We start from the raw sequence: 27596 nt of genomic DNA on the forward strand, positions 1-27596 counted from the left end.
CCTTTATGGAAGCAGTGTTTGGTTCGCTTAATTCAGTTGAAATACTGTGGAGTGTCAGGAGTGCCTTGTGAAGCTTTTTACCAGCACTGTCACTTCAAGTTACTTTCAAAACTTTGTTGTTATCTCTAAGTCCTGTGAAAAGAAAAGTCTCTGTACTTCACTGTGTATCATATATATTCAGTAGAGGAAAACTTTAAGAGGTGTACGTGTCTCCAGAGTGGTCACTTTGTTCCAGAAGGACTTTGTTCCAGAAGGATTTCCACCACCAGCTTCTTCTATACTCTGCCTTTCTTATATCAGGTTTCTGTGCAGTGAAATGGACTTAAAAATAACTGTCAGGTCCTACTTTTCCTGACAAAGGAACTTCACATTATGAATTCTGTTCTTTGTTTTATTCCTAAATTCTGATCTACCTTTCCCTCCTCTTTGCTGTTCGTGATGGCTGAGTCTGCTGCCCTAGAGAAACTAAATTATTCAGGAGCAGGGAAGAGAACAAAACCTCAAGGATCTGGGAGAAGGGAGAAATCAGTTTTCCTAAGGGAAGAGAGGAACTGTTAACAAAGCAAATCTCCAGAAAGAAACAGAGTGGAAATGTTTTGTTTCTTTGGGAATGCGATCTGTAATTCTGTTGCTATATAAAGCAGGGTATTCAGTTAGTGCTGGTTATTACCATATGTTTTGTTTTAAAATCTAGTAAGTACTCATGATTATTAGTGAACCCATTTATTTCTAGGATGTTGTCCATGGGAGTAATGTGTAAGGAATTAAAAACTAAATCCAAATCCTTGTGGAAGCTGATGTACCATTGAGCTAATAGGAAACAATTCTTGCTGATTATAGGCATATCAGAGATTATCCTACTCATAGTAATCATTACCAAATATATATATATATATATATCCCTAGTTTCTTTTGCACACAAGACAATTTTGGCTCAAGACATAACCAAAGTTTTGCCAACAAATCATTTTGAAACCCGGACAGATGCTTGAAGTAAAATTTCAGTTTATGGATAAACTGACTTATCCTGAGACTGGACTGTTTTGCCCTTTTTCAGACTGAGTGAATGCACTTATCTAAGAATTGTCTGTATGTGGAAACAGTACATCCTGAACATTTTTTCCTAATGATCTTAAATATTGCAAAGTAAAATATATTGTATTTGCATTTCTTTCGCGTCTGGCTTTTTTTTTTTTTTTTTTTTCTAATTTGGGACGAATCAGGCAAGGTATAAAAGTGCAAACTGGAGTGAGGAAGAATGCAAAATAAATCACACTTTAAACATCGGTATCTGTTGATATTCATAAATAGGCCACAAACAGGCAATAAATACTCCACTGGTTCTTTGGCTGAGAGAGGAAAATAATGACTTAAGAGAATGACTCGGCTTGGAAGCAACCTTAAAGCTCACCCAGTCCCAGCCCCCTGCCATGGGCAGGGACACCTCCCACCAGCCCAGGTTGCCCAAAGCCCCATCCTGCCTGGCCTTGAGCACCTCGAGGGATGGGACATCCACAGCTTCTCTGGGCAATCTGTCCCAGCACCTCGCCACCCTCTGAGTGAAGAATGTCTTCCTAATATCTAATCTAAATCTCCCCTCTTGTAGTTTAAAACCATCCTCTCTTGTCCTATCATGTCTGCCCAAGTAAAAAGTCAGCCTCCATCTCTTTTATCAGCCCTCTTTAAGTACTGAAAGGCCACAATGAGGTGTCCCCAGAGCCTTCTCTTCTTCAGGCTGGACATCTCTCTCAGCCTTTTTTCATAGGAGAGGTGCTCCAGCCCTTTGACCGTCTTGGTGGAATGTATTTGATACACTTCCCTCATTATGTGCCCCAGTGGTGTATTGCTGGCAGCTGGATGTTTATCTAAGATCTGTAGCATCCAAACCACTTTCTGTTTCCAATGTGTCTTTGGCTATCTGACTGCCTTGGCAGATGGTCCAAATGCAGAATGGGGATGGAGACTGACTCCCTGTGTGTACTGGCTTCTCCAGGTTGCTTGAGGTTTGGTGTCAATATTCCAGTAAGAAATGTTAATGCATCTTTCCTGCGTGAGTTGGAAGGATTAGAGGATATTAGTGTTCATTCCCTGACATTTTCTCTTAAGTTCTCAATGAAAAAAAAATACTAAATATTGCCAAGATTCATATGTAGTCCAACTGGGGATTTTTGACTGGAGATAACTTCTTATTCCGAAAAGAGCATCAAGAAGAATAGAAACAAACCTCTGGGATCCAGAGGGGCCAGGTTGGTTTGTGGGGAGAGGGGAAAAAATGGAACAGTAGGAAAACATCATGAAATGGGACAGAAGAGGCTGAGCACAGGCTTTTAACAAACAATCTTAAGAGAACTTCCTTAAAATAGACTTTGGAGATATTTATAGAAACTGGGAGAGGGAATGTCTTCTGTTCTCCTGCCAAGTCCTGGAGCTGTACAATAACGTGCAACTGCTTGTAACGCAGAATGCAGTTTTGATAGGAGGTCTCTTTAGGAGCAATGGATCCTAAATAAAAGAAACCAAAAGGATGAGTTCATTAGCTCGAATGTATTTGTGCCAATCAACACAGTCAAACTGCTTTTAGTGGTTGCACATCACTGGAGAGAGAACAGAGGGGGAAAAAAGTTGTCCCTTATTTGCTGTCACGCTACTCTGTTATATGCCATCATATTTCTTTTCCTATATGAGTTTTAAAATGAGTTTTGCTTTGGCCTGTATATTCCTTCCCTAAGAAAAAGTCCAGAAATGAAGAAGTCAGACCAATGAAACCAACAGAGGCTCTCAAAGAAGCCTCTGCCCTTGCTGTAGGCTGTACTGGCCAGAACGCAGTGGCAGACTCTCACATCTGTATTACATTGCCTATGTTCATGTGAACAGAGGCAAAATATATGGAAAAAAAAAAAACAACACTGAAGTTATTGCATAGCTGACTTTCCACATTGTTTACTGTGCTTATTCTGCTGGCTTTTTAGAAGTGTGTCAATTACAGCTGTTCCTGTAAGTGGTACTATCACATCCTGTCTGATCTGAATAAAACAAAGCGAGAGACGTCTCAGATATATTTTATTACATACCTCAAATAATTCAGACTGGAAAAGTTTTCTTTTGAGGCCATATTATATGAAAGGTTCCTTCTTTTATTATGCTGTTTAGGTTGTGATTGTATTAGTATTCCAGAAGGCTAAAAATTCTGTGATTTAAAACATAAAATAAATGAAATATTTTAGCAAGGAAGTGTTTTCTGCAAGATAATCTTTAAATATGGTTAGTTGGAAAAATGCTGTTGTTTAAATGATTTATTCCATATCAGTTGCAAGTTAATGAATATAAAAATTCGTTTGTTCCTGCATTGTTTGACAGACTGCCATTACCAGATCATAAATTTATAGGCTACTGGAAAATCGATCAGCCTGGGAATGCACAACAGAAACTGCTGTGTCCCACAGAAACTCAGAAAATAGATGTAAAGGTTTGTCTTTTTTTTTTTTTTTTTTAATACACAAAATACTCTTTCTATGTATTGGGATGTGAAGAACCTAAAATGACCTTTCTTGTGTACCTAGCCCTCAGAATGTGGGATGTGCTTTAAAAATCAGTACATTTGGTCAGAAGTTCTTGAAAAAAGCTTTTTATAAGGACACTGAAAGTACCATGTTTGAAGGAACTCTGTGGCTGTTTTGGATGCTTGGAAGTGGCCAACTTCAGCCCCCAGATTTCAATTTTTGGATAAGATCAGAGACTAACTGAAAAGAAAGCTCTTTTCCTGTTTTTATTTTACATGCAGATGAATTCTTATGGGTCTTTGGCACTGCCAGGTTTGAATCTGAAATTTTGGTACAATTTGATCCGCAGTCAAAGCTCTAAAGTCCTTTTCAGCTTTGAGCTCTTGGCCTAACTTCAGTAATTATTACTCCAGTGCGTCAGGGAAAAAACCTGAACTGCTAATGTGATGTGGGATTCATATAACAAAAAAAATTGCCATTGAACTTCTTTGAAACAAAAAAAGATTCTGATTCTTTCCCTTGCGTGGATGGTGTTTTATCAGAACATGATACTTCCTTCATGCCATTGAGTAATAATGGTTCCAAATCAATAAATAACTAAGATGAAGGCATGATGGTCTCTCTATTGTGAAGAAAATGGCTCTATAAACATTCAGAGAGCTCGCAGAGAAGTATTTCATCTACTCTATAATTTATTAATTGTTTCTGTTGTTAATAGTATTAACAGTCTTGAAGAAGACTTCTAGATTCAAATAATGACAAGCAAAGTATTTTAGCAAGCCCTCATTGTTATCATTTGTTTTAGGGTCCTATATACCTAAATATTCAAGGATTTCCACTGGAACGACATGAATCCCGGTCCCTCAATTTCACAGAAGAACTTGCCTTTTGGAGACTGCCTTTGGGTGAAGTTAACTTTGTTTGCGACGTCACTGTAACAAAAGGTATGGTAAGAAAAGCTAGGAACTTTTGTAATGATTCCCAGTATCATAAATACATGAAATACCCTGGAGATTAAGAAGAATTGGACTATTGACATCATAAGTGCCTGTTGATAGCCAATGACGGAATATGAAAGGATAATATGCATATGTAATGTTCTAAGGCTAGTAACACTTTGGTGTTTTTTCAATAGTCTGTATTTCTGGGTATCTTTGCAGAGGATAAATTAATTAATTAATCTTTTTCCACTTTTTTTTTTTAATATTATTTTAACAGTGGATGAAATACAAAAATAATCAGCCACTGAAATGGGAGCATAATTTCAGACATTGTGGTCTTTGTTAGGATATGCATCCTCAGCTGAGACAAAGATACGTATAAAGCTTCAGAAAATGATTATTTGACTTTTTCCTTTTTCTCTTGGTCAGTTTAGTTTTAATACAAACCTTAAAACTTGCATAGTGCTATGCTTAAACTGATCAAAATTCTTTCTCACTGAATCAAACCTGCCTTGGTTACTCATATTTCTTATGTCCCAAAGTGAAATTGCATTACTAGGAATATTCATAAATATTTTTATGGTTCATTTGGATGAGGGGAGATTGATTGTACCCTCAATAAGTTTGCAGATGATACCAAGTTGGGAGGTAGTGTCGAAGGGTGGCCCTTCAGAGGGATCTGGATAGGCTGGACTGCTGGGCTGAGGCAAATGGGATGAGGTTTAATAAGGCCAAGTGCTGCGTCCTGCATTTTGGCCACAATAACCCCATGCAACGCTATTGGCTTGGGGCAGAGTGGCTAGAAGACTGTGAAGAAAGGGAACTGGGAGTGTTGATCGATGTTCAGCTGAACATAAGCCAGCAGTGTGCCTAGGTGGCCATGAAGGCCAGCGGCATCCCGGCCTGTATCAGGAATAGTGTAGCCAGCAGGAGCAGGGAGGTGTTCATCCCCCTATACTCTGCTCTGGTGAGGCCACACCTCAAGTACTGTGTTCAGCTTTGGGCCTCTCACTACAAGAAGGACATTGAGGCCTTCAATGAGGATAAGACTCAAGGAAATTGCCACAAGTTGCACTTGAGTAGATATAGATTAGATATCAGGAAAAACTTTTTCTCTCAAAGAGTGGTCGGGCACTGGAACAGCCTGACCAGGGAGGTGGTGGAGTCACCATCCCTCAGGGTGTTCAAGAAGCATCTGGACAAGATGCTATGAGATAGGATTTAGTAGCTTAGTGGGTAATACTGGTGATGGTTGGACTAGATGATCTTGTAGGTCCTTTCCAACCTTGTGTTTCTGTGATTCTCTTCTATGATTCTATGATTCATCATTAAACATGTCTAAACTTCACTGAGTATTATAAACAGATTGTTGATGATCGATACTAGAATGCTGCTTTTTCTGCCTGTATCCTGAGTTTCAAGTACATTTGGAAACTTTTATGACAGTGAAAGAGAAATTACATTGCCTTGGTTTGATTTTAAGAATTCTCTCAAGTCCAGCTGGAAGTGCCAGACTTTCCACGAAGTTTGCATTTGTCCCATGTGTAAATAATGATTAAATATATTAATTGAAGGGGAGAATGGGATAGAGGAGGGAGAACCAAAATTATAAACAAACAAAATCTTTTAGACAGATGTTGTGTATACTGGCAGACACTGTAGTCGTATCTACAGAAATGTGCCTTGGACTACTTGTTTAAAGAGTTCGTAATGTTGTGGCAAGAATCTGCCTGTTAACATTTAGTTAGTATCAAGAGACCATTTATCTCTCTTGATCTCCCTGTGTGATGGTAATTGTCATGGTGGTAATTTTGCTGTACATTTTACTATATTGTCTGCTTAGTTTATAATATATGTTTCCAAAATAACAATATGCGATATCAGAAGCCTTTCCTTTATTTTCCTCTTTCAGAAGATGAAGCTGAAAATGTTCTTTATGTTACTACTTGCAATCCTGTTGCCTTGTACTTCATGAATGTTTCTAGTAAGAATGGATCCTTTGTGGATTTCTATGACCTCTTCCCAAGAACAGTTGGAAATGTCTGGCAACCTTTTGTGACTGTGGCACCACTGGGAAATCCACTCAAAGGTCAAGTGCTTGTACATGAAGAGCAGGTAAAAAAAAAAACACCACCACCACTACCAACAAAAACAACAAAACAAAACCCACACAACCAGCAAACTACAGCTAAAGGTTTGCTGATGAGTTAAATAGTGTCATAAAGTCAGAATCACTAAGGTAGTCTACCTCTGTAGATGGAAATAGCGTGGATAAGCCTACCCCCTTCTGAATGTACTTTTTTTCATTATACTCGAAGCTTGAGAGTTGCCTCAGCTTTAATATTTATGTATAGATTTTTCTCTTGCACTTTTATGCTGATTTAAAAGAACCCATTATGTGTTTTGCATTATGTTGAGTTCTATCTGCTTATCTTAATTCTCTTGGCCTTTATGAGAGAAGGAAGATTGAGTTAAGTTCAGGAGTCTCAGTCAAACAACATGCATTTGAAAAGTACAAAGAAAGCTGGTTTATTCCGTGAATTTAAGTTCTGCTCTGGTCTTGTCCCCTTTTTGCTTTTTGAGCAGTATATGAAAGAGACATTTTCTGAGTCACAATGTAAAATATTGCTTATATTTGCTTCACGCCACTATTTTTGGTTTGTTTTCTGAATCCTGGTATTTCTTATTCTGTAACATCTGAAGTACTGAGACTAGAAAGAAGGCTATGTAAGCCTTGACATTTAGTGTATCAGCAATGCAAATTTAGAACCACTGACGACTTTAGGGTTGGTTTGACTTGAATCCTTTTTTCAGAGTCAAGTAATGCATACTTTCCACATACTTTTGCCTTTCCATTACTATCAGTGACTGATTGGAACATTTCCAATTTAAAATTTCTTTGCCAAAGAGTGAGAAGAGACAACAGTTAATAAAATGCTGCTGGTTATTATTATTAATTTTTAATTAATATTTATCATTCTCTGTGTTACCTACCAGTCACAGTGGTTTGACATAAGCATTTAATGTGGTCATTATTGTTGGTTGGTTCTTCCTTTTCATTTTGTTCTGAATTTCTTCTGCCCATTTTTCGGTAGGTAAGAGAAGCTAACTTAGCAGAGCTTTTCCTGCACTCAGTTGGGATTTAAGTAGTTTTCAGTCATTCCATAACTAGTGTCTCTGTGGTACTGTTGTTCCAGAAATATTTGTCAAGTGTTGATGGCACTTTCTGGCCCCAAACATGACAGTTAAGCTCAATACCTTATAAGAAACACAATTCTGCCTTTGGTAGAGCTGCGTATGCCTTCTTTAGTTTTGTCTTGGACGCTTTCCAGTGCCAACTGGAAAAATATGATTCTGAAGATACCTGCTTATCGCAATTGCCTGCGTGGTTGTCTTGAGCAGCTATAGAAGTATGATTTGGGTTATTTTGAGATGCACATGACAAATTTGTTCAGTTCTAAACAATCCTTGGCCTTTTTTGGCAAAGTCAATGCAGGAAACTGTAAAACAGATGGCAGTCTATCTTGTGTCTAAGAATGTTTAGAATGTCTCACACTTTTTAATATAAAGCCCAGCAAGCAATATTCTTTGCTTTCTAAGTCTTTGAAATTCCTACCATGAAAATAATTGTCCTGCTAGTTCATTTCTAACCAAATCACAGGAGGATTCAGTTTCAGCGCTGAGGGTTTTATTAGAGGTTTGTCCGTGAAGCTTTAGACAGTTAATTAACTCTGTGACTGGTTTTGCCTGCTCTCATGGCATATATTTTTCAATGACAGTATGACTTACTCTGAAATAAAGATTGTTTTATGCTAGCTCAGTGCCCCTTTCCAGTTGACTTACATTGAACTGTAACCTCCTGTTTTTTTCACGAAAGCTTGAATATTGTCAGTTTCTTAGCAAGTGCTAATTTGAACAAATCCTGTCTGAAAATAAGTATATTTATACTGCTGGAAAGCAATACAGAATTACAATATTCTGAATGCTTTACCTTAATCTTAGGACTCTTTACACAGTGTTAATACTAACATAGAGTTTACTGAGTGTGAAAGTGTGCTTCATTAAACTACACACTTGATTGCAAATTGTATTGCATTGTATACTTAGGACACCATTCAAAAGTTATTTTAGATGTATCAAGTAACTTAAGTAAGTGTCTTCTACAGAAAAAAAAATGCAAAATGCTTCTCTTGTGTATTTGATATTCATATCCACGGACACCATTAGTAATATATTTGCAATTGCTTTTTAAATGAGGCACCAAAGCATAGATCAGCCAAATACACCTGTTATACTCTTCACAGCCACTGCAATCCTTCCTAATGTTAGGGCTTGTGATGCAATCTCTGTGTTTCTAATTCCTACTTAATTGAAAGATTGATTCTCAAGTAGTTTAATTCTCCCACTTGGAGCCTAGGTTTTATTTATACCCAGCGCTTCCTGCAGCGGAACCATGGAGAACTTCTGTGCTTTCATGGTGCACCTGTGAAATGAGGTGGATAAAGGTGGTACAAAAGAAAATTCATCCCGGCTAAGCTGAAGCACAGTTAATTCCTTCTGGAGGTGCCTTTCTCTTTCCATTGGCTACAGAAGGAGCCTGGACAGCTAGAATAGTCGAGATGCTTGCCTTTGGGTCACTGGCAGAGACCACTGGCAACCTTAACCTCAGAATTTGCAACATTCACATATTAATACAAGTAGATCAGTGGTACATCTATATTTTGGACAAGGCTCCAAGGATTAGCTACTTGTGCTAAGGGTTCATCGAACAGGTCTGCAAGAAAAACAAGAAACCTAAATGGTGTGTGATGCTTTAGAGATTTGTCTGTATGTACTTGCAGAAAGACCAAGAAGTATTAAGTATATTTGTAGAAATCAGAAGTTGCATTTATAAAAATTAAAAGAAGTCCACTGGACAGATGATATTTCATAAGTCCACTAATTAAGCAATATCAAAAGCTATGAAGTTTTTCCAATTTCTTTGCTTTAATAAAGCTCTTTGGAGATAAATGTTTATGACTACGTAATAGAAAAGAATAATTTGAAATGGATGACAACTGCTGGAAAGGACGAGATGATGATATTGCAGCTCTTCAAATAAGCTTGTGATTTATTTCTCAGATATTACATCCATCTGGATGCAGTAGGGCCCTCCAGTAAAATAAAATGAAAATCACCATTCCTTCCTGTCCTTTTAAATAAAATTTTACTAAAACTTAACTTCTTGGGGATTTAATTCAATTGTACAAATCAGAGATTTATTTGCTTTTAAGCCATCTCTTCATCTTCTAGGAAGAAAGGCTAGATGATACTGTTCCACCCAGTGGCCATTCATCTCAGTGAGAACAGCCTATTTTGACTCAATTTTTTGTTTGTTTAAACTGAGCTGATAGTTTTTAAAAAGACTCTTCTGAAATCTCAGAGGTCATTTCTTTATGAGGTGGAAATTGCAATGTAAAGGAGAAATACTCATCTTATTAAAGTAGTGACGCCTTTGCTCTGTTCTTCCCATAAGTACTCCAGTTCTTCCCATAAGTATTCCAGTAGAAATACTTCTATTTCCTATAAAGGAAATGCCTGCCCTTTTCCCTTTTTTCTCTCTTTTTATTTTTTTTTCCTTTTTCCCCTTTTTTCACCGTTTTTCCCTTTTTATTCCTTTTCTTTCCTTTTTTTTTTTTTTTTTTTTTTTCCTTTTTTTCCCTTTTTCTTTCTACACCTTTTGCTTTTACCACTCGGAAAGATAGCTAGTGCAGCAGGGAAAGAATTTTGATAAGCTTTAGATGTGATTTAAATGGGACATGTATAAGAAGTATAAGAAGAAAATTCATATTGAGAATTGATTTGTCTATAAATTAACTGCACGCTTCCTTTTTTCTTACAAGTACTTTGCACTGTTGAAAGGCTACAGCTAGACCGACAGTAGCCCACAGTCTGCCTCAGTGAGCACAATGAACTTTGCCCAGGCAGTGTCCTGCCAGCATCCTTTAACTCTGCTTTTATCTTTCTCTGTCGGGAAGTGGGATAGGAAGGGAGGGAAGTGCTTTTCCCTGTCCCACGTGCTGCTGGAGCTCTTTGTCGAAACTCTCAGATAGCATGTGGTGAGAGAGGGAGTATGTGACATAGGAGCTGACAGGGATCCACCTCACTCATTGCATGTAAACATCCTTTAAAAGAAGACTGTTTTTAACTGTTTGTGATCTAGACTGAAATACAAGTGGGAACCTGCAAATGGAAGGACTTATAACCCAGTAACGTCTGAAACCTCTTATCCCCATGGTAGTCTGATACATGCACTCAGGAAAAGGATGTACTCTTTCAAAACTAGCGGACAGTACTTCTCACCTTTTTGTATCTTAAAAAAGACAGTTTTGTATCTTAAAAAGATGTTGTTTTTTTTTTGTAAGCACAAAGCTCATCTCTCTATTTGCTGTCCTCCATATTCCGAAATTTCTAGGGCAATCAAGTCTCCCAAATTATCTGAAAGACACCATTCACATTAATTAGAAGGTCAATAATCTACCTGCATGCATTTCTCTACCTTTGAAGGTTTGATGGTTTGAGCACCCTGCCATAAGTTCTTACGCAGAGTTTTATCACTTAGACCTAATGAACAATGGGATAGGTCTACGTCTGTGCCTACACTGCCTTGTGTTCATGCCTAACATATACAGTGTCAGGATTGTTATGGGTGTGCTACTCAAGAGGTCATGGAGTGGCCCTGATAAAAAAAAAAAAAAAAGATGCTTGTGGGACACAAGGCGAGTGCACACTGTCCAGAGCTAAAAATCAGCCTCAGCTGAAGCTGACAGCAAAGAAGAGTGTTAACAAGCTTGCTTGCTCAAGACATGAGCATCGAGGGCAGAAGAGAATGAAACTCAGAGAGTTATCATGAGGAGAAGAACACCAAAGGGTAAAACTGAGTTGTTTATGCTGTCCTACTCCGAAATTGAAATTTATCATTTTCCCTAACTCCGCGCTGTCTGTAAGACCGTAAGGACCAACTTCCCATACCAGCAAAGTGAAATCACAGCCCTGCTTGGTTTAAGGACTTTTAAGAGGAAAATGCTCGCTAAAATAAAGCCAGCAGTAAGGAAAGGGAAACTTTGCAGTAACTAAAAATAAAGGCACGGCACTTCATGAGATTGGTTATTGCATCTGTCCAAAGTTTGGAATTCCAGACATCGGGGTCGGGAGGTCGCCCAAAGGTTACTTTTCTCCCAGTCAAGAACAAACACAGCGGAATTGCACAGCACCGTCTTTTCCCAGCCCACTTGAAGAGTTGCCAGAGCTGCTTTTGGACGTGTTCGCAAGTGACGCAAAATTCTATTCTTACACACAGACAGAATATACATCAGTCACTTAGCACAGAAGGAAACGATTAACATCAAAAGGGGTGGAGTGGAGAGGCTTTTTATATTACCAACTACTCTCATAAATTCAGCGCTAAGTGGAAGAATGTACTTGATTCATACGTGTCCTTTATCTCATGGAGAAGGCTAATACATCTCTTCGGTTCAGCAGTGCTAGTGCAGAATTATATAAATAAAACCAACGTTTTGGCAGAAAACCAACATCCAAAGCAAATGCCCTTTTTCTTTTTTTTTTCCCTCGAACCGCATTTCTATAATTTTGGTTTGTAATGCATAAGCAAACTTCTTTTTTTAGGAGTATTGAACTCCAGCTGAAATTCCCAAATGCTCCAAATAACATGGTAATATTTTAAATGCTTTACCATATTTAGCTTCAAATGACTGTCATTATTGAATAAAGTTAATTCTCTCAAATAATCCTAGTGAAAATATGAAGCCTACCCCAAAAGAACAAAAACACTGTGACTCAGATTGTTTGTATTTGTTTTATTTAGGACAATTTTGTGGGAATTTATGTTTCGCTCCCTTAACGTCTTTCGTGCGTTATTGCAGATGTTGTACGTAGACAGTTTACTTTTAGTAAGCCCTAGCAGAACCTAGTGTTTCCTTGAATGGCAAACAAAAAGCTCAACCCAAGACTTAATTAACTTCTTCTTATGTACCTTTTAAAGTTCATTTGATGCAGTTAAGGTTGCCCCTGAATGGTTGTTCTCTTGAATTCTTAAACCCATTAGGAGCAGCTATAGTACCATGTAAAAAGACATCTTTAAAATGACCCTGCAAGAAAAGCAAGTTCACCAAGTTGTGTATTTTCAGTGTCAGGTGCATTCATCCATGTCATCCACTCCAGACTTGGCTGCAGCACCTCACACATAGTGGATCAGCTCCATGCGACGCGTGGGTCACAGAACTGGAGACGAGCTGCAGCAGCCAGGGAAAGCATCACTGACATACTGTGGTCCCTTCCCCGTGCATGACCTGGGGCTGACAAGAGGAAATATTGTTCCCTCTCCCCATCATCTGACATGATGTGTTAACCCTGGGGCACTGAGTAACAATCTGAGAAATCTGAAGAGGTTTAATATTTAGCATGCCACCTTTTCATGTTTTATGTGGAGGACACTTGCCCCACTCTGTTCAGTGTCCTGTCCTTGATACGGATCCTCTAGAGTCATCCTGCTGTCCTGCAGCAGCATCCTTCCTCTGATACTGTAAGATCCTTGAGCATGCAGGTCACAGAAGGATTTTTGCACACTGGGATTTTTAATAGGCTCCAAGGTATCTGAAGTATGAACCTTGGCAAGAAATACTGAGTCAGTTCTCTTCTCACCAGTTTTTCACCTTCAGTGTAATTCAAGCAATGGATACTTTAGGGTAATGCTAAGGAAACATAAAAACTGAAACTAAATATTTTAGTGGCTTGACAAAGCAGAACTGGTGTGTCTTTCATATGTAGCTGACTACAGATAAAACACATAAACCTTACTGGTCTAACTTCTAGAGTTTATGCAGAAGCTGTATAGATAAAACACTATGGAAAAACTGAAATATCATTCCATCTTTTTTATATTACGTAACCTGAACAATTATATTTCTCCATGAGCTTTGAAATTGAACCAAGATCCAGCCTACGTTTACCAACAAAGTCTGGGTCATCTTTTCGAAATGCCCTAGGTCACTAGAGAGTGCTTCAAACAGATTTATTGTAGTCTCTTAAATGGGCTTGAGATGTACGCAGATCTGCTTCTCGTTTACAGAGCAATGTTGTGTTGTTGCTGGATACAAACAACGGTGCCCTTCGCCGACTTTTGCTCTCGCCAGATGATCAGGAGTCTCCGAAGAGAACGTCTTGGTGGAGCGGCAAGGAGGAGACGGTGAGGAGTAACACCTGCCTCTATTACACTGTTTTTGTTGGAAATCAAAACTCAGTATTGGAAAAACTGCTCCAGGATTGTTTTGCTTTTACTGTTTGTGGGGGCACAAGCACTTAATTGTTTACACTTCTGTATGTTTAAATGCCTTCGATGGAAAACAGCATTGTTATGGAGTAGTGACATCAAAGATATAAATAAGTCATATTGTCTGTGGATATGTATCTTTAAAAACTCCCTCTTTGGAACTAGAGCTGGGAATAACAGAACATTTTGTTACAAGGGATTATGTCCAAAATAATGAACTAAATTATGATGCAATTATAGGACTTGGGACAAGACAGGCTAGATAGCATTTTGAAAGGTAATTAATGGAGTGAGTTATTCCAAGTGAAGGAAAAATGGAGTACACTTTGAGAGGAGTCAGGGAAACTCACTGGGACTAATCTAACAAACCCTAATTGCTGTATGACGTGTTTTGTACAGAGCAGCTACAAGATGTGCCGAGAGTTTTCACACAAAAACTGGCTGGTGTTCTACAAAGAAGAAGGGTGAGATTTAAATTATATGCTTGTATTATACTGATTTATAATGGATCACCTCATATACATACCTATCTAATTATTCTTTTCTTGGCTTCTAATTTTACAGGAACCGTCTTATCGTGCTGGACGTATTAGAGGGCCAAACTCACACCATCTCACTTCCAATCAATCTGAAATCTGTCTTCCTCGTGGCTGAAGACCGGTGGCTCTTGGTGGAAAGTGGAACAAATAAGTTAGTTAAACCCGATTTTCTTGATTCATTATGTCTTGTTCATGTCTGGTTTATGTTCAGGAGTTTTGCTCCTGGTCTCAGAGTTGTTTCTTCAATTTGTAAGAATAACTAGACTTAAACAGTTGGTGTTTTACTTGGTAAAAGTGCAGATAGGCTTGTAGAGCAGGAACCCTACAGGACATGCCTGCATGCACACCTCTGAAAATCTAGGCTAGATTTAACTGTATGCATGTTTTACTGACGTGGTGTCGATCTTTAGCAATTAGATTGTTGGTGGATTTGGCTTTGGAAATACAGCCACATAGTCCAGAGTTGGTGCCTACTTGCTTTACTTCCTAGTCACTAGAAAGAAATATTACTCCTCTTTCTTATTTTTATATAAATGCACAGCAGATAAAAGTATGTAAATACTTACCAGAAGATAAATCTGCCTCTTGTTGGCTTACCCTCTTCTGTCTCACATTCGTTTGGTAAATCATAGTTTTAGAAAAAGGTGTTGATAACCTTGTTTACATGAATGTAGAATCTTTCTGCTGTTTCAGAAAATAAAAGTCCTTGTTTAGAGTTACAAGTTTAATCCGGAATTACTATAAATGTGTATCCTTTACAGGAAATTTCTTTTAACCAAGCGTGCTCATATGGAGGCTGAAGACAGTGAGGTTTGCCAGCTGTATGCATTGAATGAAGAGCCAGCTGACATGGGATTTGGCTTAACAACGGGTATTGAATGCAAGCTTGGCTTGTTCTTTTTTTTTTTTTTTTAATCATTTCTGTGTTTGCAGCTGCACAAACAAGGCTCTTTGCTTTAAAGGTCTGGGTAACCTTCTCTCAGATTCTCTTTTTGTCCTACCCTTATCTTGCTTGGTTAATAATAACTTTCCAAAAAGCATGGTAAATTCCATGCTTAAACTTCAGGTTGTTTGAGTAAAGCATTTAAGACCTTCAGTCATGGACTTTTAGGAAATGTACAAGCATAGAAAATGGAAAACGAAAAAAGATGACTAGGCAGTTATTAGCACATAGAAGGGACCAAATATATTGATGAGCCCAATCTGTGTACTGTTGTAAATCTATTACACATGCTCAGATGAGCTAGAAAACATTGTCTAGCACTCTTTGAAAATACAAAGACTTCCTGTTAAAACCTAACAGAAGTCACTGATCATAAAGATCTGCAGAAAGTGTGCACCATCACACCTATGTTAAAAGATAGGAGGAATTTGCTCCGTAGAATTCCCAGTTGCTGCTAGGAAATTAAGCATGTCTTATGGTACAGAAGAAGGCAAAAATCCCCAGTGGTCATCATTCTGCCTGGTAAGATCTGCTTGTCTGCAGATCTGGTGATACTTTCAACCCTGAGCACCTGATCAAGGTGCACAAAATCTTTAGTTTGCCTTGTTTAATAGCACTAGAAGTATGTGTGCATCCCACCTGACAGTTTATAGGCTTTGACCTGTCTCCAGTGTGTCTGAGAGAGGCAGAGGAAAAAAAAAAAAAAAGAAATCGCTGTATTTTTGTGTTAAAGAGGGAGAAATTTCTTCCTGATCCTTGAGGCTAGCTTAAGTCTGAAGAATGAGATTAGCGTGGTATAAACATGATACAAGCAAATATTATTGGCAAGCAACAAATAAGGCTTATTTTTTACATAAACAGCAACAAATTGGATACCAAGTAGTCTTATCACAGCTTAAATATCTAGGATCCTTTTTATCTTTTGTATAGTTTACTCTATCAAATTATCAAGCTCCATCAGAGCACAGTAGTTTCCTTCCTCTTACTGCCTTATTTAGAAACCATTATAGAGTATCATTCCTTAGATGGGTAGAAGCCTTACTACAATTTCCAGTCTCAAAGTATTTGTGGACAGTGTATTGCTGCATGCTTTTTGTGCCTTCTTTATCCTTTGTTATGTTATTTTTCTAATATGAAAGGCTATCATATTCCCTCTCCACTTTTTTTCCTACTCATCCAGCAAACCCAGAATGTATTATCTTCAGCCTGTTGTCATTGTTTGAGGCAGAACCTGTGGCAGGAGAGCTAAGAAAAAGGTAGACCGGTGTGGGTTTTCCACTGACCCACATTCATTCATCCTGTGAGGGAGGAAAGATTTTCTCCTGCTACTGGGTAAAGGAGATGCTGCAGAACTAAAGATCAGGGATTCTGGCTGTTTGTAATATAAGGCAAGGTAAAGGGCTGTTATAGTTGCACAGAATAAAATTTAGTTTTCCTTAGCTTGAAGAAAAAGAAAACTAGACCATTATTTACCAGAAAAGTGTTACTAATAGCATTATTTAAAGTGAAAAGACAAAAAGACAGCCACCAAGAAATGTCACATTGACAAATACCTGTACAAACCTACATTTTGCCTTTTTGTGCACATGCATTAAAACAACCTTTAATGAGATCACATGCTGTTATATGCCATAGACTTTGTGTCTCATTTGTGCAATAGAGGGCAAAATTAAGTGGTATAAGCAAATACAAAACTAATTATTTCCTGATTTTAAGTGTTTAACTTCACAAAAATAACATTATTTCCTGACTCTTTTTTTCTTTTTTATAGTATATGATAATCAAATCTTCTGCTTGTTAGTATGTTTATCCTCAAAGTAGTAGCAATGATTAGTGCTCAGCACTCATGTAGTTAATATTGTTTTCTATTGCACATCTGGATTAAATGACTTTCATTTTGTTTAATTTCCCTGTTTAGCATCAGAACTGAGTGTGCCGCATGCAGTTTCAAGTGACCAGCTATCTTCAGAAAACCTCAGTGCAGCTGTTGGACAAAAGATCAGCTCCCCCAACAGGATTTTCTCAGATGAACATAATTACGCTACTATTGTTATTGGTTTCCCAGACCTCTTGGTAAATACTCAGCATTATTACACAATGATGTAATATGATCTCATTTATTCTGTAACCAGTTAAATACCTGTTTACCAAATGATACAGAAGAAGGGAATGACAGTAAATGGTACGTTCATGGTAAATCATTTGGTAGGACAGTCTAATCTAAAAGGGTTTCATCGGAGTTTGAAATAATAAGAAACTGGGCAAGATACTGTGTACCACAGACAAAATTCACTGTAGGTAAGCTGCAGGTGGTGCTTCTAGAAGACTATCTTATAAATTGTGTTTGTTTGTTTGTTTGTTTTTAAATATAACCACTGAGAAAAATGATATCAGCATCATTATGAACTGTTCAATATGAACTTTTTGTTCAGTGTCCAGCAGCTAGCAAGCCTCTAGATTTAAGAAAAAGAAAAAGATGCAGAAAATGGTAACAAAACTGCCCACAATCACTATTTAATGAAATGGCTAAGTATAAATACCACATGTAATCCTGCCCACTCTGTATCCAAAAGTTTTGTGACGCAAATAGAAAAGGACCAGAAAAGAAAGTGAAACTTAATGGTGCAATAATTAATGCTGTTGCAAGGATTGGAGGTAAACACAGGGAAGATAACAGTGGTATGTTTCATACTTACATTTACTGTCTGTTGATATATATAAGAGGTGATGTGTTTAATAGATTGGGCCAAATTAGAAAATTTAGCTCTTAATGGGCATGAATTTTGGGAAAAGCCAAATAATATAAGAAAATACTTTGAAACCCAGGAGGATTCAAAAATATGTCTTTGATAATAAAACATTCCCTGTGATTTTGCAGTTTCTTTTGAGTTTTACCTGATTTGGATTTATATTATTCTGAGAATGAATACACTGGCTTTTCATAATATGAAAAGTATATTCATTATATATAGTATATTCATATAACCATTATAAATAGATGCAAGGGACAACAGATGCAGGACAAGGGAGATAGTCTGGAGGAGGGATTGCTAGTGGTGCTACACACCTCTGTACTAATACTGGTGACAAAACACTTTGTTCTTGATTTAGACCAGGGGCCTGTCTTTCCTTACATGAATATGCAAATGTGAATGCAAGGAGGGTGGAACAACTCCTCTGATTCAGACCTCTAAGTTCAGGTGTTAGTGGTATAGGTGTTTATCACATATGAGCAAGATATCTAAGCTCTTATTCACAGAAGTAGTTTTCAGCTGACCAAATGTAGAAGCCTTCTTCAAGATCAGATGATTCACTCTCTAGGCTCTACTGACTGTAGAGAAAGATGAAGCATGGTATGGATATGTGTATACCTACATTTTTGTCTTTAAACCTGGACCAAATCATAGCCTTAATGTCTACCTTAAAATTTATTAACTGAAATATGTTTACATTTATCTACACTAGTGAAAACCTAGGTTATGGTAATAGTTCATTTTAGTTCAATAGTTCATTTAGTTCATGTTTGCTTCCAGATTAGTGTTTTTTTTTTTTTTAATGCTCCTAGTTCAATGTTAAAAAAAAAAAAAAAAGTTGATTCAACTTTACAACTTTAGATCTTCAAAGAGTCTGACTTCTTAAAGCTTGTATAGATCTACTGTTTTTTCACTCCCGACAAGAGTTTTTAATGACAAAATAATCCAGGTCTTTTTCTTGTCATATCAGGTAACCACTGTAGCTGCATTTGATCTGAAATTAGACAGAAAGTGGACCTTACTAGGAATACTTTTTCTTAGGCTCAATTATAGTAACTATTTTTTTCAGTAGAATTTTTTTTCTTCTCTCTTGCAGTCTCCCAGTGAAGTGTACAGCTGGAAAAGAAACTCCTCTCTGAGTCGCAATGCTTCTCCTTCTGATTCATTTTATTATGGAGCCCGGAGGAAAAGAGGAGCTGCAAAACAAACCAATTGTGTAACTTTATTGGCTTCTAATCAAATAGTCAGAATTTTACCACCTGGAGATGTGCCTTTGAAAGACATTTACCCAAAAGGTAAGAGGTTCATATACTTGTGCTGCAATAACTGTACACACTTGTTTTTATTTTGTAAAACTGCAATCACTTGTGAATTTTTACAAAATGTTTTCAAAGAATTACAGAGCAAGTATTTGAGGAGAAATAAGAGTATTTGCACTCATTTTTCCAATTTTAAAGTGTATTTGTATCTTATTTACATGCCGAACTGTACCTCTGAGGTATTAAACAGGCTACCTACACTGTGAATATGCCAGCAGATGGGTTCTCATTTTGCCCACACTGGGAACCATCTACAGGAATGTGATTGTTCCAGTTCAGCAATCAGCTTTGCAACCTTTGCTCGGATGCACAATTGTAAGACATGCCATATTTGTCAAACCAATCATCCATCTCGCTCAGCTTGAAGACAGACCCTGGCTCTGTTTCTAGCACGGCCAGCAGGAAAGGTTATTTAGAGAATGCATGTGAGCCAGGCACTTTTGTTTCTTTCCTTTCATACTTTAGATCTCACCATTCATTGTTGTTTTATTAGGGATGCTGCAGAGTACATCCCTGCCTTACCCTCTAAATCTTCTTTTATGGACCCATTGTGCACAAATTTGTCTGGTCCCTTTTTGAACTTGTGTGTCTCCACAGCAAGTTCGCAAGTTCACTACTCTCTGTCATGAACCGGTCTCCTAACAAGGTTTATCGAGTGCTTCACATTCTAGCACGGCAGGGTTGGGTGAATAACAAGTCTGCATTCATCTTGAACATCACCTACATGACTGTAAACTGCAGTTGCACCTACCTTTTCTCCAATCTGAAGAGACACATTTTTATTTTACTTCTCATGTACAAGTCAATGAGCAACATTCACATATAGCAAAGCCATCACTTGTAAGACAGGTGTAGAGTACAGACCTTCAGACGTTTTTGTGCTGCCACAAGTTTTCTGTTACCATTGTATCTTTAGCTTATTCAGCCAATACCTAAATATCTGCTGATTAGTGCTAAGTAACAGTATTCATGAGTTTTGCAAAGGTCTCCAAGGGAAAATCACTATCAAAAAAGAAACCCCCAAACCATTTCTATATGGTAGAAGGGCAGATTTTTTTGAATACATCAGTGCAAGAATCTATTCCTGCTTTGTACTGTGTGAACTCTCTCTCCCAGAATAAATGCTTTATTCCAAATTAACTTGCTTTTCCAAAATAAATGATCTAATATATCTGCTCTCACTTAACAAAGATTAACTTCCCTGTGTAGAGAAACCCTTTTATTTATTGTTTTAAAAGAGTAGAAAAGTAATTGTCTGCAAACATTTATTTGAATCATAGAATCATAGAATATCCCAAGTTGGAAGGGAGACACAGGGATCATCATCTCCAACTCCTGGCGCCACACAGGACCACCCAAAAATCAAACCATATTTCTGAGATCATTGTCCAAAGGCATCTTGAACTCCAGCAGGCTTGATGCCATGACCACTTCCCTGGCGAACCCATTCCAGTGCTTGACTACCCTTTCAGTAAAGAACCTTTTCCTAATCTGAACCTCCCCTGATGCATCTTCATGCTGTTCCCTCATGTCCTCACACTGGGCACCAGAGAGCAGAGCTCAGCACCTCCACTCCCCTCATGAGGAAGCTGCAGGCTGCCATGAGGCCTCTCCTCAGCCTCTTCTTCTTAGGTGGAACAATCCCAGTGATTTCAGCTGCTCCTCACACATCTTGCCCTCCAGATCCTTCATCATCTTTGTTGCCCTCCTTTGGACACTCTTTAATAGTTTTATGTTCTTCCTACATTGTGGTACCCAAAACCACACACAATACTCAAGGTGAAGGCTGCACCTGTGCAGAGCAGAGCAGAACAATCCCTTCCCTTGACCAGTTAGCAATGCTGTGCTTGGTGCCCCCCAGAATATGGTTGACCCTCCTGGCTCCCAAGGCACCCTGTTGGCTCATGTTCAACTTTCCATCAATCAGAACCCCCTTGTTCCTTTCCATGGGGCTGCTCTCCAGCATCTCATCCCCCAGTCTGTGTGTATGTCCCCGGTTGCCCCTTCCAGGTGCAGAATCTGGCACTTGTTCTTAAATTTCATGCAGTTGGAGATTTTCCATCCCTCTGATGTGTCAAGATTTCTCTGCAAATCCTTACTTAGTATAAACTTCCTTAGTGTATCTCCAAGTCCTGCCTTCAGGTCATTTATGAAAACATTGAAAAGAACTGGCCCCAAAATGGAGCCTTTGAAATTTGGGACAATATTTGCCAGTTTCCAGTTGACAGGGATCTCTCCAGATTCCCAAAACTGTTGAAAATGAATCAAGAGAGGTCTTGTGATGACATCAGCCAGCTCTTTGAGTACCCTGGGATGAATCCCATTGGGCACCATAGATGTTTGCATCCAGATGGAGCAGCAAATCCTGCACAAGGTCAGAGTTGACTGGGAGTTTATTGTTTCCACAGTCATGGTCCTTCAGCTCAGGGTTCTGGGGGTCCCAGGACCCAGCATCAATGCTGAAGACAGAGGCAAAGAAAGCATTAAATGCTTCTGCTTTGTCTGTGTCCCTACTTGTGTGGTGAGCATCCTCATTATATAATGGACCAATGTTATCTCTTGTCCTCCTTTTGCTGTTAACATATTTTTAAAAGCCTTTTTTATTTTTCCCCACAATAATGGCTGGCTTCAACTCTAATTGAGCTTTGTCTGCACAAATTTTCACTCTCCAATGGCAAACAGCATCTCTGTAGTCCACCCATCTCACCCAACTTCGCTTCCAATAGTCTTTCTTTATCTGTCTAAGCTCTAGAAGTTCTAGAGAAGCAGTCCAAGTCTTTTAGTCTTTGGCTAAAGAAGCAAAGACAAAGATATAAACAGGACGGAAAATTAAAGTTGCCTACATTTGCAAAGAAAAGGTTAGCTTTTAAAAAGTTTAGAATTTACTTAAAATGTTAGTTATAGTTAGCATGACAGTCTTGGAACTAATCTCATCACACTTTATAAAGTACTGAAGGATCAGACTGAGTCATTTTTTTTAAGGCCTTCACATGTAAAAACAACAATAAAACCTGATGTGGATGGTAGAAAAGTTCGGAAGTTAAATTTTCTGAGCTTTTTTTCAATTAGTTTATTAATTTGAGGGTGAGGGAGAGATTCAGTGTTTCCAAATGAGAAGCTGTAATTGACACCATCATTTTTAAGTCTTTTAAGTTGCTGTTGTAAATTAGCACTTTATAACACTGGATAAATATAATTAAAAAACAGAGGATGTCCTTTTTGAAGACTGGATATGAATGAACTGAACAGGTTCTCTGTCTGAGAATTGGCTTCTGTGTGGCTGAACAATTTCATGTATATCAGCTGAACAAGATGTTAACTTTTTTTCCTCAACTGTGGTGTGATATATGCTTATGAATAGTGATTGATGCCTTTAGATTTATAGACATTTTAATGCATTATAGGTAGTGAAGTGCTTTATGGCAATTTGAGTTGAAAGATTCAAGGCCATCTTGAAGATCATTATCATTGATTTTTCTTTTCTAAATCATGTTTGAATTTATGAATTGCCAAAATTGATCTTAACTGAATCATGTTTAATATGACCTTACTGATACAATTAAATTAGACCCAAGCAAGACTCTAGGTATTCTATTCGATCACCTTTTTTTCAAGATTTCAGACATTTTCCATTTATCTGTTAATGGTCATTTTTTTCTAGTGGAAAGGAAGCTATACATGGAGTCCTACAGAGATCTGTGCTGCTCAGTGTAGTCATGAAAAAAAAAAAAAGAAAAATGAATGAACAATGAGGTGATAACGTTTGCTGATGGTACTGGTTATTATTCAAAGAATAAAGAATTATGGAGGATTACAGGACATGCAATGCTGACCATGCAATAAAAATGGCAGATGAAATTCAGTGTAGATAAGTATAATGTACATGAAGGAAGAAAAGAAGTCTAAATTCTACGTCTAAAATGATGGGCTGATCATTACATGTGAAATGAGTAGATCATTGCATCTCAGGAGCATGATTTTGGAGTCATGATACTTTTATTAAAATAGTCCAAATCTCAGTAGCAGTCAAAAAAGCAAATCAGATACTGAGAATTATTAGGGGAGGAATGGAGGCCAAAAAAAAAAAAAAAAATTGCACTGTTGTGTAAATCTATACATCCTTAATTGTATACGGTTGTGGTCCTCCATCTCAAGATGGGTGATACCTGAAATGGAAAAAGTTCAGAAAAGGGCAGAAAAGACCAAAATTGCATCAGACAAATCTCCTGAATTTTGAGACAGGACAATAAAGAGGCATATGGTGGAGTTCTACAAGAACATGTATGGCATGGAGATGTGGAAGAATGAATAATTTTTATACTTGGTACCAGAGTTAGCAGGCAGACACTGATAGTAGAAACTTCATCAAAGCAAAAGAAAAGAGTTGGTTCTTCACATAGTAGGGAATCAACCTGTGAAACCATTTGCCAAAGGATGTTGTGAATGCTGAAACATGGATTCATGGGAAAACTCATGGTATGTTACTAAGAAGACATAAAAATAGAGACAGCACATCCAGCTCAAGAAGCCCCTGAATTGGAACTGGTTGGTGACTTGAGGAAAATAACCTGTGTGTGCTTGCCCATGGTTCTTACTCTTTTCAAGCATCTAGCTACACTGGAGTCAGGACACTAGATTGGAGGGACCTAGGATTGCTGTTGTTACAGCATGAATCCAAAATCTTTCCAAGAAAAAAGGGGTAACAGAAAGGAGACATGCATTCATGTGCTCTCTTGGAAGGTGAGATTATTAGGTACTAGTCCTTACTGTGACTATTTGATATTTGCAGCCCCCTCTGCTGGGCTACTGTTTCTTCTGGAGTTTGCCCCTCACCGGTTGACAGAATATTTAGTTGAGCATACATCTAACTGCTACCAGTAGCTGCGTAACATACGGTCTGGGACCCTTGGAGGTTCTGTGTTGCTTAATCCTGAATTGTGCCACACAATTCATGGGGAGAACTTCAGACGTTCAATGATTTTCCTGTGCTGGTGTTTCTGCTTTGGAAACCTGTGGCTATTTACCTACAGGAGTTGTGTAAGGCTTTGCTCGTAAACCTCTGTATCCTTTCATAGGAGATGACACAGTGAAACAAAGGCGTCCTATCACACAAAACTGAGCATGTGGCAGTCCCTTGAAATTCTTGCATTAATGTTGCCTCTGAGAAGTTGTTCTGTATTCTGGCTTCAGCTTGCTTCTCTGTCAGGCTTTCTTTCTCATCTTCTTGGATAACTGGTCAGTTCTGGCACACGGCCTTCCATTTCTATTAATAATTCAAAGTGCTCAGCCAAACTCTGGTGCACTCCAATCTGTATTACCAAAACTGTTCTAGGAATAACAAGCAAAGAAATCATTTCCTTTATGTTTTATCGGAACCGTAAACTAGGGTAATTGTTATGTTTGAAAAGAAACCATAACAAGTAATAATTTCCCCAAAGACTGCCAAATAGATGTATGGCCACAAAATGTAAACTTAGACAAGAGTTCATGGCAGAATCCAACAACTAAGAATTAATGTTTATTCTAAAAACAAGGCTATAGAAATGAGGGCTTCTTAAGAGCAAATATTTACTTGGATTCTCAGCTCTTCCCATATATGAATATAAAATAACAATCTGTTACTGAGCGTGTATCTCTACTAGTGTGACAGTAACTGGAATGAAATAATGCAACACAATTACAGGAATAACCTCAGCACGTCATCTGGCCTACCTATTTGTAGAGGAACAGGATATTACATGTTTAGACTCTTCTTGACTAATGTTTTTCTAGCATTTATCTTAAAAACTTAATTTGAAAGAGATTCTAAAGCTTCCCTGACTGGCCTATTGCAATGCTTCACCCTCCTTGGATAATAAAGGCTTTACCTAGTATCCAGCCTGTTTTGCTGTAAATGAATCTGAATACTTCATGGCACCTCCGCTCAATCAGCATAATACTTCTCCCTTTATAAGAATATTTAAGATATTATGGTACATGTGTTTTATTTCCTGTAATCTTCTCTTTGGGAGCCAAAAATAAAAGTAATTCCTTAAATTTGTCCTTACAGCCCATCTGTGCTAACCTCTTTGTCATCCCTGGGTCTTGTGTGTCTACATTTTAATTTGATGAGCTGGGCATAACTATTTTACTCCCTCCGTGTTCATCAGGAGGGAAGAAAATTGCATTTATTTAGATCTAATGTTCATATTATTATAAAGCCTGTGTTTTGTTCTCATGCTCTGGCAGCATCATAGCATCTATGTACTATGTACGTTGTTCATCATAGATCTTTGACTGCAGTTTAGGGGTCTGGATTGAATTTAAACATTTAATTACCTTTTCTTCAGCTTCATACTCTTCAATCCTTTAACTTGCAATTTGATTTGGTTGATTTATGTTCTCTCTCTAATTTATTATGTTATTCTTTAATTCTTGTCCTATAGTTCTACCTTTTCCAGTTAGCACATCTACATGTTCTAGATCTTCACTGGAATTTTTAAATTGTATCTTATTCTCCATTACCACCCAAAAAGAGAGCACATTTTTTAAAAATGACAAAATCTAGACAAAATGCTCTAGACAGAATGCTCTGTGGCCTACAAATATATATTTTATCAGATTTTTTCTCTACTTTCAATGTGTTTTATATTTACATTTTTACAAAACGTGAGTAAATTCAGCAGATAAACTACTGTAAATGTGCATACTGTAGATACATAGGTATTGTAGATATGTATGATGTGCTCCTGTGGGTTGTTCTTTATACTCATTTGAACGTTAGGTCCCCTTATATCGCTGATCTTACTGGTCTTTCTGTGTGCTGTATGCAAGCACCAACACTTCTGCAGGTAACATCAGCTCTCCTTCATTTCAAGGAGCTGAAAGGTATGTTGTTTCAGAAGGAAATCTAGACTTGCTTTCATCTAGTGACAATAATATTTTGTACCCATGCCATGCAGTGTAATTCAGTCTTGTGGTTTCTGTTCTGAAAAACTTTAGTTACTTAATTTACTCCAGGTAGATGAAAGCCAGCTTTAACTGGAAGCCACTTCTGAGCCCAGGAAGAGTGTACTCACATGTTTGCAAGAGCCAACATAGGCAAGCAAGCACACACATTTGTTTCTGAGAGAGAAACCATAGTGTTATCTATACTCTCTCAAAAATGGGATAGTAAATGCCTGATAGTCTAGAGTTGTTAACTGTGAACTTATAAAACCTTTGCATATTGAGAATCTAACTGATTCAATTTCAGGCAGCAACATTTAGTTTAATATTACTGAGAAATTTTCAAGTGAGAATTAAAAGTACAATGTTTTGAAATGTTCCTCAATATGCTTTTTGAGACAGATGTACAGCTGACATTATCTTCAGTGACAGATAAAAGCTGTGAATTAAGGATTGCAGTAATGCCTGATTAGTGCTTTTGTGAGTAGGACTATATTTATGTGTAATTTTTACGTTTGCTATACAAATACATTGTTCTTTCATAATTTGGCTGTCTAGATGCTCACTATCATAATAGTAACATGGCTCGGTGTTTGCAAGTCATAATCCTATGTTGAATGTAAAAGTTTATCATTTTCTGACAGGTACTGTATAATGAAATGCCTAAACTTAATCTACTAAATGCAAATGCAATAACCAGTTAATCATGCAGCAGGAAAATAACATTTGTTTGTTTTCAGATGTCACTCCTCCACAAGCTGCTGGATACTTAGAAGTAACAGATCTTAACTCAAAGAAAATCAAATACATTGCTATTCCGAGGTAAGTTATTTTATTGATTAGAGAAGCCTGTGCCTTACAGGAAGATTAAACAGAATTTAGTCTGCCATATTACTTCAGAACAAGCAATTATTTCTTGTGATGTGGAAGGTGAAAGAAATTCACACGTACCTTGTAAAATAATGCAACTATTGCAGCATATTTTTGTCAAAAGTTTTCTGTTTTCTACATGATACCAATGAAAATGTGACAGTTCATTAGTAAATATGAAAAGCAGCTTTATCTTCAGATTTCAATTCCATACCCTTTGCTTATTACCTGTCTTCACCCACTTTATCTCCTACCCTTTTTCATCTTGTTTTGCTATTTTCTAGCTTTTTTTTCCTTTCCTTTTTTTTTTTTTTTTTTTTTTTTTTTTTTAATCTTTCAGGTCTAACAGGCAGAATGATCCAGTACTAGGTGTCAGTAAACCAGGAATCAAGGTCCAATATAAAGTAACGTGGAAAATAACTTGAGCTTGTTTATGTTTTAGATCTTCGTTTTGAACATACACATTCTTTCACGCA

At 37.7% G+C, this 27596-nt stretch overlaps 1 protein-coding gene across 2 annotated transcripts in view; it reads left to right on the plus strand.

Moving 5' to 3' along the window:
* The window catches only part of VWA8 (von Willebrand factor A domain containing 8), a 181831-nt gene that overhangs the window by 110986 nt on the left and 43249 nt on the right, over window positions 1-27596 (plus strand). For both annotated transcript variants that reach the window (XM_068675481.1, XM_068675471.1), the window contains exons 27-36: window positions 3358-3466; window positions 4306-4444; window positions 6354-6556; window positions 13569-13685; window positions 14169-14233; window positions 14334-14459; window positions 15070-15179; window positions 17170-17324; window positions 19101-19299; window positions 26991-27072. In XM_068675481.1, coding sequence (XP_068531582.1) covers window positions 3358-3466; window positions 4306-4444; window positions 6354-6556; window positions 13569-13685; window positions 14169-14233; window positions 14334-14459; window positions 15070-15179; window positions 17170-17324; window positions 19101-19299; window positions 26991-27072 — 1305 coding nt within the window. The remainder of the gene's footprint in view (window positions 1-3357; window positions 3467-4305; window positions 4445-6353; window positions 6557-13568; window positions 13686-14168; window positions 14234-14333; window positions 14460-15069; window positions 15180-17169; window positions 17325-19100; window positions 19300-26990; window positions 27073-27596) is intronic.

Source organism: Anas acuta, chromosome 1 (assembly GCF_963932015.1).
Source record: "Anas acuta chromosome 1, bAnaAcu1.1, whole genome shotgun sequence".
NCBI lineage: Eukaryota > Metazoa > Chordata > Aves > Anseriformes > Anatidae > Anas > Anas acuta.